The 18,518-nt window shown below is 36.9% G+C and overlaps 1 protein-coding gene across 1 annotated transcript in view; it reads left to right on the top strand.

The window, feature by feature from the left end:
* Window positions 1–16,386, top strand: part of GDPD4 (glycerophosphodiester phosphodiesterase domain containing 4) — an 89,791-nt gene extending 73,405 nt beyond the window's left edge. Inside the window, exons 13-16 of the mRNA XM_063094872.1 lie at window positions 9,252–9,399; window positions 13,315–13,397; window positions 14,097–14,149; window positions 16,382–16,386. Of these exons, the coding sequence (XP_062950942.1) occupies window positions 9,252–9,399; window positions 13,315–13,397; window positions 14,097–14,149; window positions 16,382–16,386 (289 nt within the window). The remainder of the gene's footprint in view (window positions 1–9,251; window positions 9,400–13,314; window positions 13,398–14,096; window positions 14,150–16,381) is intronic.
* The last annotated feature ends 2,132 nt before the right edge of the window (window positions 16,387–18,518 follow it).

The following is an 18,518-nucleotide window of genomic DNA, read 5'->3' on the forward strand; positions in this document are numbered from 1 at the left end:
TGAGATAAGGATCTAATCTCATTCTTCTGTATGAACATATCCAGTTTCCCCAACACTCTTTACTGAAGAGACTGTCCTGTCCTCATTTTTTGTTCTTGGAACTTTTGTCAAAAATCAATTGATCATAAATACATGAATTTATTTATAGGCTCTCTATTCTGTTTCATTGGTCTGTGTGTCTGTTTTTACACAATACTATGCTGTTTCGGATATTATAGCTTTATAATATATTTTGAAATCAGAGAGTATGATGTCCCCAGCTTTGTTCTTTTTGCTCCAGATTTCTTTGACTATTTGGGGTCTTTTGTGTTTCTGTGCAAATTTAAGGATTGTTTTTTCTGTTTCTGTGGAAAATGTCATTGGAATTTTGATAGTAATTGCATTTAATCTATAGATTACTTTCAGTAGTATGGGCATTTTAACAATATTAACTCTTCCAATCCGTACATATGGGATATCTTTTCATTTATTTGTGTCATCTTCAATTTCTTTCATTAGTGTTTTATAGTTTTTTGTATATAGGTCTTTCACCTCCTTGGTTAAATATATTCCTAAATTTATTTTAATAAATTTTGTTTATTTTTGTAGCTGTTGTAAATGGGATTGTTTTCTTAATTTTCTTTTCAGATAGTTTGTTGTTAGTGTATAGAAAAGCTATTGATTTTTGTATGTTGGGATTTGTATGTTGTGTTCTTATCAGGACAGGATCTTGAATACTGTCAGATGGTTTTTCTGAACCTATTGAGATGATCATATGGTTTTTGTCTTTCATTTATGTTAATGTAGTGTATCACGTGTATTGACTTGCTTATATTGAACTATACTTGCATCCCATTCACCACTTGATCATGGTGAATGATCCTTTAATGTGCTGTTGACTGCAGTTTGCTAGTATTTTGTTGAGAATTTTTACATCTATGTTCACCAGGGATATTGGCTTATAATTTTCTTTTCCGTAGTGTTCTTGTCTGGCTTTGGTATCAGGGTAATACTGAACTCATAAAGTAAGTTTGGAAGTATTCCCTCCACTTCAGTTTTTTGGAAGAGTTTGCAAAGGATTGATAATGATTCTTCTTTAAATGTTTGGTAGGATTTGACAGTGAAGTCATCAGGTCCTGGGCTTTTCTTTGGTGTGAGACTTTTTATTACTGATCTGATCTCCTTGTTATTGGTCTATTTTTTTAGTGTTTTAAAATTTTTTAAATTAAAAGATAATTTATTTAGGTGAAATTTACATAATGTAAAATTAACCATTTTAATATGAACAATTCAGTAGGATTTAGTGCATTCACAATGTTGTGCAACTAACACCTCTAGTTCCAGTACATTTTGATACTAAAATTTTTATTTTCCCTCTCTTTCTTTGTCAGTCTTGCTAGCATTTTATGAATTTTATTAATCATTTCAAAACACTAAGTTTTGCCTTTGTCAGCTTTTTCCCATTTCAGCTTTACTTTTCTGTTTAACTGATTTATGTTCTTATCTTTATTATTTTCCTACTTCTACTTACATTAGGCTTAATTTGCTCTACTCTTATTAGCTTCCTTAGGTAGAAAATTAGCGATCGATTTTAGATCTTCTTTTCTAATATAAGTATTTAAGGCTATAAATTTCCCTGTAAACATTGCTTTAGTTTTATTCCACAAATGATTTTGATATATTGTTTCCTTGTTATCAACTAGTTTAAAATACTTAAAATTCTTATTTCCTATTTGACTCATGGATTATTTAGAAGTGTGGTGCTAACTTTTTTTTTAACATTTGAGGACTTTTCCAGCTTCTTTAATTACTGATCTTTTATTTAAACTCATTGTGACCAGAGAATAACTCTGTATGATTTATATCCTCTTAAATTTATTAAAATTTATTTTATGGCCCACAGCATGGTTTATCTTGGTGAACTTCTCATGTCCTCATGAAAATTATGTGCCGTCTCCATTTGTTGGGTGTAGTATTCTGTAAATGTTAATTAGTTTAAGTTGATCATCTTTTCAAAACCTTCATACTCATTTTTCCCCTCTCTTTTCTACTGGGCTAACAAAGGATTAGGTTGCACATCAAACTCACACACATCAGAGAACTATCTAGATTTATTATTAATTTCAAGGATACAGCAGGCAATTAAGAGGCTCAGACAAAGCAAGAAGAGGACAGAGACACTGATTCTGATTCGGCAAGTATCTCTCTTTATTGGACACATACTCTATGTCCCAGAGAGATGAGGCCTCCAAGTGAGGTTTTGCAGGGTTATCTCACACAGAAAGGCAGCGTTTGAGTTACGAAACATCTCCATTTGATACTCCCAGAGAGTTGTTTATGTGTCATTCTCCAGAGACCAATGCTTCACAAATTCATTATGTTTATTTATAAAATAAGGAAATATTTAACCAGGAACATCCTTTTAAGAATAAGGCCTCCCTTCCTAGCAAATATCATTATTCTATTTACAAAAAATCTAATTACCATATTGACAAGGAAATTAGACCAAGTCTTCTGCCTTTTTTCTTCTGGGAGCAACCTCCCCAATAAGAGAGAAATGAATGATTTCTTATGCCCCATCTATCAGTTACTAAGAAGGGAATGTTAATATCTCCAACTATGTTGATTTCTGTGTTTCTCCCTTTAGTTTTTTTTTTTTTTTTCTTTTTCTTTATTGGCTTCTTTTGTTTTGAAATTCTTAGGTGCATTTGCATTTAGAATTATTAGATCTTCTTGGTGTGTTGACTCTTACATTATGAAATGTCACTTGCTTCTGGTAATTCTTTTTTTTTTTTTTTTACTTTTTATTATGAAAATGTTCAAACATATACAAAACTAGAGGTAATGGTATAATGCACTCCTGTGTGCTCATCCGTCAGCTCCAATAATTATCATCGTATGACCAATCTTGTTTCATCTGCTTCCCCCTACACACGTTGAATTATTTTGAAACAAATCTGAAACCTCATAGTATTTCATTCATATATATTTTGGTACATAACTCTAAAATATAAAGACTTTTAAAAATGTAACCACAATACCAGTATCACTACTAATAAATAATAATAATTCATTTTTTTTTTATGGTTTGAACAGTAACATGTTCACTAGTTTATTATTATGACTTCTGGCTCAAGATTCTCCAAGAGATTTTTCTTTTTTTGATGACATCAACAACAGTGATGGATGAGCTGCTAATCTGATCATTTTGAATGCTGTCCTACTTTGTATATATAATGGATACTTTTGGTCTGGTTTCTTTTGTTCAACACAGTATTCATGTTGTTAAATATATCAGCAGTTTATTCTTTTTTATTTAAATTTATTTTATTTATTGAATCAAAATCGATTATACATATTTTGGGGGTTGAACATTGAGATATGTTGATCAAATCAACATTACTTGCATATATATTGTTATAATCATAATTATTCTTTATGCCCCTTGTCCAATCTCTCCCCTTGGTAACTCTTATATTAAGATTACCTTTTCTTATATTAACATTGCCACACTGGCTTTCTTTTAATTTGCATTTGCATGTTTGTTTTTCTGTCCTTTAGCTTTCAATCACTTTACATCTTTATATTTAATGTGCATCTCTTATAAACAGAATATCGTTGGTTCCTGCTTTCATATCTAGTAGGTCAATCTCTGCCTTTTAATCGGAATGTTTGGTCCATTAGATAATTACTTTACTTATTGATATAATTGGGTTTACATTACCATCATGCTATTTTTTTTGTTTGTCCGTTGAGGGGTTTTTTTGGTCACTCCTTTTTTCCTTTTCTTCTTTAGTTAATTATTTTATAGTATCCTATTCTATCTCCTCAAATGGGTTTTTACATCTTTAAGGATTATAAAATTATCCTTAGCTTATCACAATCCACCTCGAATGAATATTATTTCACAATATAGAATATAGAATATTAGATCCTTAGGTGAGTATAATTCCATGTACTACCTGCTGCCCTTTGTGCTATTGTCATATATTTTACTTCTATGTATGTTATAAATGCCATAGTACATTTTAATTATATTTATATAAAATAGTCAATAGTATTTTTAAAAATTAAACTTTTTATTTTGAGATAATTGCAGATTAACATGCAAGAAATTATACAGAAAGATCTTGTGTACCTTTTACCCAGTTTCTTTCAACAGTAACCCTTGTAAAGTTAATACAATATCACATCTAAGACATTGACATTGAAACAATCCACAGATCTAATTCAAATTTCCCCAATTTTTCTTATAGTCATTTGTGTATGTATGTGTGTGTGTAGTTTTCTGCAATTATATCACATGTGTAGGTTTGTGGATCTAACACTACAGCCAAGATACAGACCAGTTTCATCACAAGTATTCCTTGTGTTGCCCATTGATAACCACATTCTTTTCCCTTCCATACCTTTCCCCCTCCCCCACCTCAAACCTTAACTCCTGGGAATAACTAATGTGTTCTCCATTTCTATAATTTGTCATTTCAAGAATAAATGGGCTCACACAGAAATATAAAAAACAACTTAAAAATTTATATAGAACAAGAGATCCCACATAGCTAAAGCAATCCTGAGCAAAAAGAAAAAAGTGGGGGATATCACATTCCCTGACTTTAAATTATACTACAAAGCTATAGTAATCAGCACAGCATGGTACTGGCTAAAAAACAGACACATGAACCAATGGAACAGAATAGAGAATTCAGAAATAAATTCATATACCTATAGCCAACTGATTTTGCACAAAGGAGCCAAGGACACACACTGGGGAAAGGACAGTCTCTTCAATAAATGGTGCTGGGAAAATTGGAGATCCATATGCAGAAGAATGAAACTAGACCTGTACTTCTCACCAGATACAAAAATCAACTCAAAATGGATTAAAGACTTAAATGTAAGACCTGAAACAATAAAACTTCTAGAAGAAAACAGGGGAAACACTTTAGGACATAGGTCTGGACAAAGATTTTATGGATAATACTTTAGAAACACAGGGAACAAAAGCAAAAATTAGCAAATGGGATTATATCAAACTAAAAAGTTTCTTCAGAGGAAAGGAAACAATCAACAGTATAAAAAGACAACCTGAAGAATGGGAGAAAATATTTGCAAATTATGCATCTGACAAGGAGATTAATATCCAGAATATGCAAGGAACTCAACTCAATAGTAAAAAATAAATATTCCAATTAAAAAATGGGCAAAGGAACTGAATAGACATTTTTCAAAAGAAGACATAGAGATGGCTAACAGGTATATGAAAAAATACTCAACATTACTAATCATCAGAGAAATGCAAGTCAAAATCACAATGCGATATCATCGCACCCAGTTAGACTGGCTATTATAAAAAAGTTGGAAAACAACAAATGCTGGTGAGGATGCAGAGAAAGGGCAACTCTTATACATTGCTGGTGGGAATGTAAATTAGTACAGCCATATGGAAAATAGTGTGGAAATTTCTCAAACAACTACAGGTAGAACTATCATACAACCCAGCAATCCCACTACTGGTGATATATCCAAAGGAATGGAAATCAACATGTCAAAGGGATACCTGCATTTCCATGTTTATCTTGTCTCTGTTCACAATAGCCAAGATTTGGAACCAACCTAAATGTCCTTGGATGGATGATTCAATAAAGAAAATGTGGTATATACACACAGTGGTATACTACTTGGCCATAAAAAATAATGAAATTCTGCCATTTTCAGTGACATGAATGAGCTTGGAGATAATTATGTTAAGTGAAACAGCCAGGCAAAGAGAGAGAAATACGACAGTTCGCACTCATGTGGGAGCTAAAACAAGTTGGTCTCATAGAAGTGGAGAGTAGGATAGTGTTTAGTAGATACTGATGGGAGGAAGAAGGGGAGAGAATCAAGAGACAGTGATTAGTGAATACAAAATAGTAGAGAGATAGTAAGAATGGAATCCAGGGTTCTGTAGTAATATAGGGAGACTACAGTTAACAACAAAGTACTGTGTATTGTTGAATAGCTAGTCAAGATGATGTTGAATGTTTCCAATACAAATGACAAATGTTTGAGGTGATGGGTATACTGAGCACCCAGATATGATTGCTGCACATAGTATGAATGTTCCCAAATATCATATTGTACTCTATAAATATATAGATGGGTCAATTAAGAAAAATAAAAGAGAGAAAAATAGTAGAATAGTGATAGCTAGAGGCAGGGAAAGTGACATAGAGGTGGGGCTGGAGAAATGTTGATAAACCAGTACAAAGTTACAAAGTTACAGTAGATAGGAAGAATGAGTTCTGGTATTCTAGGGTGACACAGCTAATAATATTGTATTGCGTATCTCCAGATAGCCAGAAAAGAGGATCTTGAATGTTATAACCACAAAGAAATGATAAATTTTTAGGTGTAGGTATGCTACTATTCTAATTATATCACATACAATATATGCATGTATTGAAATAACAAACTGTACCCCATAAACATGTACAATGAAAAAAATTTTTTTAAAGAACAAATGAACTTATTTAGTATATAACATTTTGTGGCTTTTTTCACTCAGTATAATTCCCTTGAGATTCATCCAAGCTGTTCCATGTATCAATAGTTTGTTCCTTTTTCTTGCTGAGTAATATTCCATGGTGTAGATATACCACAGTTTATTTATTTATTATTTAAAAAAATTTTTTTTTATTTTTTATTTATTTTATTTATTTATTTTTTAAAATCTTCTTTTATGTATTTTTTTTTTTTTTACAATTTTATTTTGTCGATATACATTGTGGCTGATTATTGTTGCCCCTCACCAAAACCTCCCTCCCCTCTCCCTCCCCCCCTCCCCCCACTGATGTCCCTCTGTTTGCTTGTCGTATCAACTTCAAGTAATTATAACACAGTTTATTTAATCATCTCACCAACTTAAGGACATCTAATTGTTTCCATTTATGAGCTATTACAAATAAAGCTGTTACAAACATTTATGCACAGGTTTTTATGTAAACACAACTTTTTATTTATCTGGAATAAATGCCCAAGAGTGCAATTGTGGAGAGGTGTGGTAATTGCATGTGCAATTTTATCAGAAACTGCCAGACTTTTTCAGAGGGTTGATACCATTCTACATTACTGCCAGCAATGTATGATGATCCAGAGTCTCTGCACTCTTGCCAATTTTTGGCATTGTCACTATTTTTTTATTTTAGCCACTCTGATAGGTGTGTAGTGATATCTATTTCTCATTGTGGTTTAAACTTTCATTCTCTAGTGGCTAATGATGTTGAACATCTTATCATGTAATTATTTTCCAGTGGTATATCCTCTTCACTGAAATGTCTCTTCTCATCTTTTCTAATTGGATTAGGTTTTGTTTTGTTTTTTTATTGTTGAGTTTTGAGAGTTCTTTATATATTCTAGTTACAAGTCCTTTGTTGGATATGTGGTTTGCAAATATTTTCTCCCGTTCTGTAGCTTATCTGTGGTATCTTCTTCATAAAGTCTTCCACAGAGCTAAAATTTTTAAATTTTGATGGAGTCTAACTTCTCCATTTTCTCTTTTATGGATCGTGCTTTTAGTGTCAAGTCTAAGAACTCTTTGCTTAACTCTAGATCTCAAAATTTTTCTATTTTTTTTCTAAACTTCTATATTTTTACATTACACAATTAAAACTGTGGTCCATTTTGAGTTAATTTTTATATAAAGCGTGACTTAGATTGAGATTTTTTTTTGGCCTATGGTCTTCCAGTTGCTCCAGCACCGTGTGTTGAAAGGACTATCATTCTTTCATTGAATTGTTTTTGTACCTTTGTCAAAAATCATTTCGGCATATTTGTGTGGGTCTATTTCTGGGCTTTCTGTTCTGTTCCATTGATTTATGTGTCTGACCCTCCTATACTATACTACCGTGCTGCCTTTATTACTGTACTTATATGGTGAGCCTTAATAAAGTAAGGTAAAGTGATTTCCTCTAACTTTATTCTTTGTCAAGATTGTTTTAGTTGTTCTAGGGCTGTGTCTTTCCAAATAAATTATAGAATCAGCTGGACTTATTGTACAGAAAGCCTTGCTGGAATTTTTATAGGACTTGTATTAAACTTACTGATCAGTGTGGGGAGAATTGACAGTTTCACTATGTTGAGATTCAAATCCATGACCACATATGTCTCTCCATTTATTTAAGTCTTCTTTGGTTACTTTCATCAGTATTTTGTAATTTTCAGCATACAGATACTGTGCTTGTTTTTTGTTTTTAAGTTATACCTGAGTATTTAGTTTCTTTGGGGTGATTGTTAATGGTATTGTGCTTTTAATTTCAATTTCTACATATTTCTTATTAATAAAGAGAAATGTGGTTGGTTTTTGAGTTTAGGTTTCAAAAGGTAAAAAAGAAGTAGCTTGTTACTATTGTTTCCTAATTTCTATTTTTTAATTTATCTTTAGGTGATCTATAGATTTGTCTTAGAGACAATTCTAACATATTGTGTAACTAATTGCCAGCACCCCTGCAAAGGAGGTATTATCATTATTCTTTTACATTTTATACATTTAGGCTAAGAACTTGCCAAGGTAGTTTATGGCAGAGCTGGGATTCAAACTTAGGCTTCTACAGAGAGATTTCCAATATGCTATACCATCTCAAGATTTAAAAAAAATTTTGAAGGTAGTTATAAGGTGTGTTTTCTGAGAAACTGGATCCCTGAAAATGACAACTTGAATTACTAGATGTTCTCTAGTTATTTTCTTCTCGTCTCTACAGACCGTGCACAAGTATCTACTGACATTTAGTGCCTTGGGAAAAATTGGGGTTTATTCTCCCACTCAATGTTTCTAAAAATTTTTTAGGTTTGAAATTTAAAATGTGCCAGAGTCAGCTCATAACAGTTTGTAGAAGCCAGTTATTAAATATTCAGGAACTTTGCAGATTGGTTTTTACCAGAAGTAGCTTGAAATTGGCTATGGTATAAGTATTTACACCTGGAAATTTGCAAGTGCTATGAATAGGGCTTTCCTTTTTCTTTTTCCATTCTTTCTTTCTTTTTTTATTCTCCTTAGGACCTCTAGTTTACCAGCATACCACTGTTGATACAGGAGCAGAGGTGCTAATTAAATCCAGTCCTTTATCTCATTGCAATATGAGCCCATTCCATCATGTCATATCGTAAGTTGTACTGGGACCAGCTGCTTCTGATGATTTAGGCAACAGCCTTTCACAAACATGCTGTTCTTCCTCTTTTAAATGATTAGTATGAGCTTGACTCTAAATCCCCTATGGGTTCTGTTTTTGTTCCAGAGATTATAAAGCAGCTAACATCGACATCAACTTATACATCATCAATGAGCCTTGGCTTTTCTCACTGGCCTGGTGCTCCAGGATTAATTCAGTGACCACAGACAACATTCCACTCCTGAGTCAGCTTAATCACCCTCACTTCTTCATGGTGAGCTGTTGTCCAGATTGTTCTTCCAAGCCTGGTGTGATAGCAGTCTATGTTCCTCACTCCACCCATATGTTGCCCACTGTGCATTCCCCTGGGGAGCTATTTAAGATCAGAGACTTCTATGAATATCAGAAATGTGTCATTCGCCATTCTCTCACCCAGATCCTTCTGTCATTTTCAGGGAGCAATTTGTATGGTTATAATAGTTGATGTTTGTTGAATCCTTACAATGTGCTTTACATGTATTATATAATTTAACCCTCTGAATTAGCCACTATTTTTATCCCCACGAGGAAACTGAAACTCAAAGGTATCTTTGCACATGGTCTCATGATGTAGGATTCAGAATGAGGTCTGACTTCAGAGTTTTGTTATTGCAGCCCCATCTTCCTAGAAGCATGGCAACTATGGACAGTGGCATGCAGTGTGGAGAGAAAACCAAGTGTACATGACCCCAATGTGAAAACTATGAGTCCTGAACAAAATGCATTTGAAGAGGGAAGCCATTGTCCAGTCACTTTGTTTATTTTCCTGTTCTAGCCCTTTTCACTGCCAGAGGTTTGGGATCTGAAGGCCTGGATTACAATCCCAGCTAAATTTCATCATTTATTATCTGTGGAGGGAGCTCCAATCAACCAGTTTCTGCTATAGAGCCTACTTTTCTTGTCTGTGTAGAGAGTAGGTTGACAGATTGGGTTGTAATAGCCTACAACGGGAAACAGTTTCATTTCCCTCCATTGATTCTTTAAATCTTGTCTATGAGCTAGGCCTTTCCCTGCTCCTGAATGAAATCTCACTTAGGTCCCATAGCTTTTCCAGTTCTTGTAGATAATTTTTTAAAGTTCACTTTTAGTCATCAAAAAATCCTCATTCAGGATTAAAGTGTCCAGTCCAGAGTAATAACCCAAACTCCAAACTCCTTTGAAAAGTAAAGATTTAGGCAGAGAAGCCCAAGTGAGGAGGGGCCTCAGGTTGCCTTCTCTATACCTCCACTCTCACTGGCTCCCATTTTGGACCTGTTCAGGGTCAGGACCAGGAGAGAGGGGATCAGTGTTAAGGGCATAGTTGTATAGGGCCAGTACTAGATTAAGGCCCTCTGGTAGAAATGTGAAATTGCTGACCCCTTCTTTCTCTGGTGGCTTGGGCAGCTTTCTGGAGGTGACCTTGAAGGGAACCTTGGATGGCAGGCCCCTCGGCACAGGTTAAGCCTATCCCCATACAACTCCACTTCATCTGTATATTATGTATTTTTCTAACATTTGTCTTTTTTAAAGTTGATTACAAATGTAAACTTGTTCATTATATAAAATTCAATCATTAAGAAAATGCATAATTTAGAAAGCAACACACCCCTCCATAATCCTAACCCCCCAAATCAGTAATGTTACAAAATTGTCCCTTTGGGAGGTACATATTTACTTAAATGATGCTACTATTTCTGAAAGCATTCTTTTTTCATTTTAATATTTGAACTGATAATAAATTCATGTGATTCAAAATTCAAAAGTGTGAAAGGATATAACTTAAAAAAAAGAATTTATATTCCACACCTGGCCTGGGCTTTTTTAAAGGACTTAATGCATAGTTCCTAGCCTTTGTCCCGTATCATTTTGTTCAGGGAGGTGGGGTTGGTACCCCAGGCAGCCCACACTCTGGAGCTAGACTCTCCGGATTCAGATCTTAGCTCTACCACTTACTGTGTGAACATAAAAATAATAGATAATCTGTCTGTGCCTCGGGGTTTTTTTTTTTTTTTGTAAATTGGGGATAATAGTGGTATATAGAAGCACTTATATCCAACACAATCTGGTCTGATCATTTGTCTGTAATTGAGAAAAAGTAGGGAATCATTAAAAAAAAAAAAAACCCAAAATCAAAAAACTAAAAAAGCAATATGTACTCTATCAGCTTTTAATGCTTTTTTAAAAAAAAACACCTAAAACTTAGTGTCTTAAAACAAATATTTTTATGTCTCATATTCTGTAGGACCATAGGACAGCTAAGTGGTTCCTCTGGTCTGAGCCAGCTTGGCAGGGCTTTCTTGTCAGGATAGCCTCATTCATCTGTCTGGAATCTCACCTGTGATGACGGGCTCTCTCTTCATGTGGTTGCTCATCTTCAAAGAGGCTAGCCTGAGTGTGTTCACCTGATGGCAATGGGTTCCCAGCAGCAAGAGAGGGCAAGCCCCAATGCACATGCACTTTGCAAGGTTCTCCCTATATTACCTTTGCTAATGTTCCATTGGCCAAAGAAAATCACATTGGCAAGTCCAAGTTCAAGGTTGGGGAGAAACAGAATTCACCTCTTGATGGGGAAGTATAGTCACATTGCATAGGGGACTCTGTATAAGTTTGGAAGGAATATCGTGGTCATTTTTATAAATGGTATATCACACACACACATTTATTTTAATTTAAAGTATTTATTCACCTTTTGACATAGAGACAAAGTCTTTTCTTTGAGGATACTTTAGCTGGTTGAGTCCTATGTTCTCTTGCGTATTTAAACATCCAAACAAACTAGGTATGATTTCTAATTTTTGTTATTTCAGAGCAGAACAAGAACTTAAAATCATTGGGAGAAGCAATCTGGATGAGGAATTCACCTAGATTTTTACAGTCCCCCACCCCAATCTCTTACAACATTTCACCCACATCTAATTCAATTGCGGTTTATTTTTTAATGACCTATTCTGTCTTCACTGAGTTTTTCAAAGCATTTGAATTAGTTTTCTTGAAATGACATACTTTTCTTTTTCACTCAGACTTTACAAATTTAAGCAACATTTAATTACATTACACAATTGCAATATCAAGTACAGTTGACCTAAGCCATTTAAGGAACAAGGACAAGTGATTCTTGCTGAACATTCAGCTCATCCGGTGGGCATCTTGGAACAATCAGCAGACCAAGGCATCAGTCAGTATGTTCCCCAGAGGGGAATTAAGAACCTGGGTTTAGTGGAAGTTGGTTATGAGCTTCTACTGTACCTGCTTAGTAGGGCTATTGTCAGGATTAAATGTGAAAATGCCCCTAAAGTGCTTAGAACACTTGCCTGGCTCCTAGTAAGTAGTCTTTAATTGTTAGTTGTTATCATTATTATTTTGGTAATTAGTGTTGGTATTATTAATATTATTATTCAGTCCAAGAAAACATTGGGATAGGGTGGAAAATGGCCTGAGAAAGAATGAAAAGTGCCAGCCTCAGTAACATCAAGTGAAATTGGAGGGGGGAAGGGGCAATGGAGGTAGAAAGGGAGGGTCAAGCCAGAGAATTATAAAACTCACACAGGAGGACCCATGACACGTAGCTCTGAGTATGGAGGAAGGGAGGGGAGGCGGGGAATTATGCTTCAACATACTTAGCTGAAGCATGATGATTTAGAATAATGGTTCTCAAATGCTCGTTCACAGACTAGTTGCTTCAGCAGCACCTGGGAAACATGTTTAAAATGCAGAGATTCTGATTCTTTGGGTCTGTAGTTAGACCCAGGGATCTGTATTTCTAAGAGCTGTCCAGGTAGATTTGGCTGCACAGTCAGGTTTGGAAAGACATGCCTTGAAAACATAGAGCACTAAAAGTCAAGAAACCTGGGCTGTAGTCCTGGGTCCAGAATAGATTTGCTGTGTGACTTCTCTGGGACTCCCTCAGACCTCTGTCTTGAGGGTCAAGGGAGATGAAGGGCTTGAAGTGATTTTAATCTCTTGTGGAGGCCCCTGTCTGTATCAGGGGTGACTTAGGACAGCTGCAGGTACTCTGTGTTAGAGACTGCCAGATCAGTCAAGTCTCCTGCACCTGGTCTATCCCCCCTTTCTCTCCTCCTCCACCCCTGGCAGCAGAGCAGGGGACTTGGCCCTGGTGATCTAAAGTCTCTTCCAACTGTAAAGTTCTTTAACTGTGGTTTATGTTTTGCAGACACCAAGTTTCTATATATTCATATGGGTTCTCATGGATATTGTTTCCGCAGTTTTCATTGTTGCTCTATTTTGTTTTCACTGGTAAGTATATATTTATAGTTTAAAATTATTTTTCCCAAAATAAAAATAATAAATGGGTTTTTACAGAAAGTTGAGAAAAAATAAGAGTTACACTCTTCCTATAATCCAGGGCTTCTAATCTGAACTTCTCATTTCTCCTCATGCTGCCTGCGGCTCCTCACACCCCTTCCCCCTCTTCAACACAAGACAACAAAGACTCTCACTAAAGCTCAGTCAAGCCTGTTATTGTGAATTCAATGGGGAGCAGTTGGGAGAGGACAGGGGGTGAAGGTTGTGCAGAGCAAGTGCCGTCATCTTCCTACCTTCTATGAAACTGGCCATAGCAGAGTACTGTGCAAAGAGCAAGTTCACAAACCAAGAGGTCTGGGTTTTAGCCCTGGCTTTGCCTCTTAGTTACTGGGTGACCCTGGGAAAATTACTGCCCTTTTCTGGGCCATAGTTTTTTATCTGTCCAAGAAAATGACCTTTGAGAATCCTTTCAGGGAAAATGCTAAAGCATTACAAGTTTCAAGGTGGAAGAGGAAAAGAGCATCCTGGAAGAAGAATATCAGTTAGAGAACATGTTTCTTTAGAACCCATCATTTGTCGATTTGTGACCCCTCTGCTCAAGTGAGAGTCTGACCGAATAATGTTTCTTCTATGGCCACTGCCATTTTTGGAAGAAGTATGTGAGTTCATGGGTGGTCTGCTTCCTTCTAGGTGGAGAGAGATCAAAACAGAAAAATCGCTGACAGCCTCTCGCATTCCTGAAGGTAACGTCAGAGGCCTAGACCACTGTTCTCTCTCCATCCTTTTCATGTCTCTGACAAGAGCTGAGGGTGTCTGGGAAATTGGGAGGGGGAAGGGAGAAACCAAGGGAAGTATAGGCTAGGCGCAGATTCCGGAGGACTCTTTATATCAGGCTTCGGATTTTGGACTTCATCCACTAAGCAGTGAGATCCCTTAGAAGACTTTAAGCATGGGTGTTTATTTGTTCACTTGGTCATATATTCATGCATCACACAGTTATTGAGTAGTACTTTGTGCCAGGTACTCTGAGAAGGGCAGAAGATATCTGAAAGCTGTCTGTGGAGGGTGGCCCAAGGGAGAGGAGTGCTGGCCCACAGACAGCAGCGAGGAAACAGGCAAAGGTATAGCAGTTGACACCACTGGGCCAGGCAGGTAGGTCCAGGACAGAGTGGTCACCACGCCCATTGGGGAGGGTAGAGGAAGAAAACTGTAGAGTTCCTGGAATGCTAGACTAGAGTCTAGTCTCTGCATATATGCAATCAGGAGATGGCAAACGAGTTTCAAGAAGGGAACAATATGGTTCGGTTTCTGTGTAAAGGAATAGAAAAATGTTTATTCAGCAGAATAACTTAGGGGTTGAGGAAGTGAGATAGGCCCAGTAAGGGTAAGGGAGCTAGAGTTTATTTCTCAGAGGGTTGTGGGGATAATCACACAGTGAATTACTAGTTTTGGAAGCCAGTGCAGTGTCAAAAGGAAAACCTATTAGAGGGCAGAAGACTGTGCCGTGTCGGATGTAACTTCCTTCCATAGCTCCTGCAGCTTTAATTAAAGTTGTACAGTCCCAAAGTCATGAGTTAATTTAATTTCTAGTGGACAATGGTGAAGATTCTGAGATTCAGTGTACCAGCCAGCAGAGGGTTAAACTAATGGAAGACTTAGGGTTGCAGGAATAAATCTACAGGGAACATGAAAAAAAGTTTGGAAATCTGAATAAATTAAATCGACGGCAGTGGTCTTTCATTTGCTGTGAAACTAAAGGTTTAAGCCAACCTCATCCAAATCTCTAAGTGGCAGGGAGATCTCAAGTAACTCTGAGTTCCATGAACTTTAATGAGATCAATTTGATGGCCATGTCAAGAAGTCTGAAGGCTGTATCTCAGCTACCTTATGATTATCATACTTATTTTAGTCAGCTGCCACAGGCTGGGTGACTTGAGCAAGAGAAATTTATCTTCTCACAGTTTTGGAGGTTAGAAGTCTAAGACCAAGGTGCTGGCAAATTTGGTTCCTGGTGTGGACACTCTTCCTAACTTGTAGACAGCTGCCTTCTTGCTGTGTCCTCACATGGCCTTTCCTTTGTGTGTGCTCAGAGAGAGAAAGAGAGATCTCTGGTCTCTCTTCCTTTCTTATAAGGACACCAGTCCTATTGGATTAGGGCCCTCCCCTATGGCCTCATTTAACCTTAATTATCTCCAAATACAGTCACATCAAGGGTTAGGGCTTTGACACATGAATTTGGGATAGGGGGGTGGGGGAGGAGAGGGACATAATTCAGCCCATAACAGTAGTCCAGCCAAGAAATGACTAGAACATGGAAATGGTGAGGAAAGCATAGATAGGAAAAAAGTCTTGAAGGAAAATTTGAAGAAATGTATAAATTTGGATGAAGGAGGTAGCTATAATGCCTTAGAAAAAGTACTCAGTTCGGGGCCGGCCCGTGGCTCACTCGGGAGAGTGCGGTGCTGATAGCACCAAGGCCCCGGGTTCGGATCCCATATACGGATGGCCGGTTCGCTCACTGGCTGAGCGTGGTGCTGACAACACCAAGTCAAGGGTTAAGATCCCCTTACCGGTCATCTTTTAAAAAAAAAAAAAAAGAAAAAGTACTCAGTTAACTTGACCCTACCTCCCCACCATGTTGAAATTGTGATAAGAAAATAAGATGAGTAGAAAATAAGAATTTTCTCTGTTTTTAAGAGTTTATAGTTTTTAGGTGCCTGTTATGTTACACATAATCACCAATTATGTGTGATCTAAGCAGAAATAAAATGTATTGAAAGCCTATTTGGTTACCTGTAAGAGAGACCTAGGTGGTGCAGGACTAAGTTTAGAATCAGGGAAGGAAGGCTGGACAGAAGCCAGGACTTCTGCCAAAACTACAGCACAGCACTACTCAGGTTGAGGAGAATGGAGCCTCATACACTAAACACACAGTGCCACATCTGCCACCAGAAAGCCATTTGTTGCCTCTCTAGCTTGAGGGTGTATTTTTCAGCAATTTAAAGGAGTCAGCCCTTTATCTTCTGTCTTACGTAGTTTCTTATGAAAAGTCTTGTGTTCTTATGTTTGTTCCTCTACTTGTAATATGTGTTTTTTTTCCCCCTGACTGCTTTTCAAGACTATTCCTTCTATTACTGGTTTTCAGTAGTTTGATTGTGGTTTAACTTGATGTGTGAGTGTCTATCCTGCTTGGGGTTTGCTGAAATTCTTAGATTTATCAGAGTATAATTTTAATCAAATTGGACAAATTTTCAGCCTTTATTTTGTCAAATATTTCCACCCCACCACCTCCCACTGCTTTCTGGGATTCCAGTTATATGAATGTTAGATAATATGGTATTATCCCAAAAGTTGCTGAGCTCCTGTTCATTTTTATTTTTAGACTATTTAATTTCTTTCTTTCTGTTGCTATTGTATTCATTTTTTGTTGCTGTGTAAAAAAATTACCTCAAACCTAGCAGCTTAAAACAATGAAAATTAATTACCTCACAGATGCATCCTGTGCTTGGAGTCTTACCAGGCTAAAACTGTAGGTGTCAGAAGGGGCTTTTTTAAACTCACTGGTTGTTAGGAAAATTTATTTCTTTATAGATACAGGGCTGAAGTCATCCTTGTTTTCTTGATGGCTGTGGGCAGGGTTTTGCTCTGAACTCCTAGAGGCCACCCTCAGGTCCTAGCCACATGGCCCTATCACAACATGGCAGCTTACTTCTTAAAAGCCAACAAGAGAATATCTCTCCAGTCTGCTATGATGGAGTCTTATATAATGTAACATAATCATGAGAGTAACTATCCCATTACCTTTGTTATATAACATAACTAAGTCAAGGGGATAACTATCCTATTTTATTAACAGGTTCTACCCCACTCAAGGAAAGGGGGATATACAAAAAACAAAATTGAGACAAAACAGGAAGAAGCCTAGAAAGCATATTTAAGGAAATAATGGCTGAAAAATTTCCCAAGTATGGAGAAAGATGACAGCATTCAGGTTAAGGAACTCAGCGTTCACCAATCAAATTCAATCCAAAGACAAACACCCCAAGGCACTTTATAATCAAATTATCAAAAATCAGAGATTAGGAAAGAATACCAAAAGCAAAAAAAGAAAAGAAACTCATAACATTCAATGGGACCCCAATATGGCTCTCAGTGGATTTCTCAGTAGAAACCCTCTAGGCCAAGAGAGTGAGGTGATATATTCAAAGTGCTGAAGGAAAGAGACTGTCAACCAAAAATTCTGTAAAGTCCCAGACAAACAAAAGCTAAGGGAATTCATCAACACTAGACCTGCCTTACAAAAAATGATAAAGGGAGTTCTTCAATATGAAAGGAGACAACACTAAAGTGTAACAAAACATATGAAAGTACAAAACTCACCAATAAAGTACATACACAATCTCAGGATACTCCAAGGTAGTAAGGGTGGTGAATAAACCACTTATATCCTTATTGTAAGACTAAGGGACAAACCTAATAAGATAATAATAAATACAACAACCATATAAGAGAAAGGCAATATTAAAGATGTAACTTGAAACAACAAAAGGTCAAGAAGTGGGAGGGATGACATCAAAGCATAGAATTGGCTTTATTTTTTTCTTTTTTCTTAGCAATCGAGGTTAAGTTGTTATTAGTTTAAAATAATCTGTTATAGAATCCCATAAAAGGAGTTTCAAGATGGCGGCGGCTGCGGCGGCTGGCGCAGAGTAGCTGAGGTGGAAAAGGTGGCCACTGGGCCTCAGGCAGCCGGGAAACTTGTGGACCTTCCTCTGGCCATCTCTTAAGGGAGGACTGCTGCTGCTGGCCGGTCGTGGGGGCTCAACGCCACTTTGCCCCCGGCAGGAGAGGCTGCCTCATTTACAGGCAACAGCTTTGAAGTGTGGAGCAGGAAAAGAACTGATTCTTAGCTGCAAAAGCGAGTCTTGAAACAGGGAACACGGCGCCAGGGCTGCTGTGGATGCAGCCAGGATCCCGGAGGCTGGGGCCGCACTGAAGGCGGCCAGCTGCCCTATTCAGGATTCGAGGTTTCAGGCCGGCATTAAAGAAGATTCCTGGGAGCGCCCGAGCGGCGCCGCGACTGAACAGCCCGAGGCGGCAGCGCTGAGAACA

Source organism: Cynocephalus volans, chromosome 4, assembly GCF_027409185.1.
Source record: "Cynocephalus volans isolate mCynVol1 chromosome 4, mCynVol1.pri, whole genome shotgun sequence".
In the NCBI taxonomy this organism is placed as follows: Eukaryota; Metazoa; Chordata; class Mammalia; order Dermoptera; family Cynocephalidae; genus Cynocephalus; species Cynocephalus volans.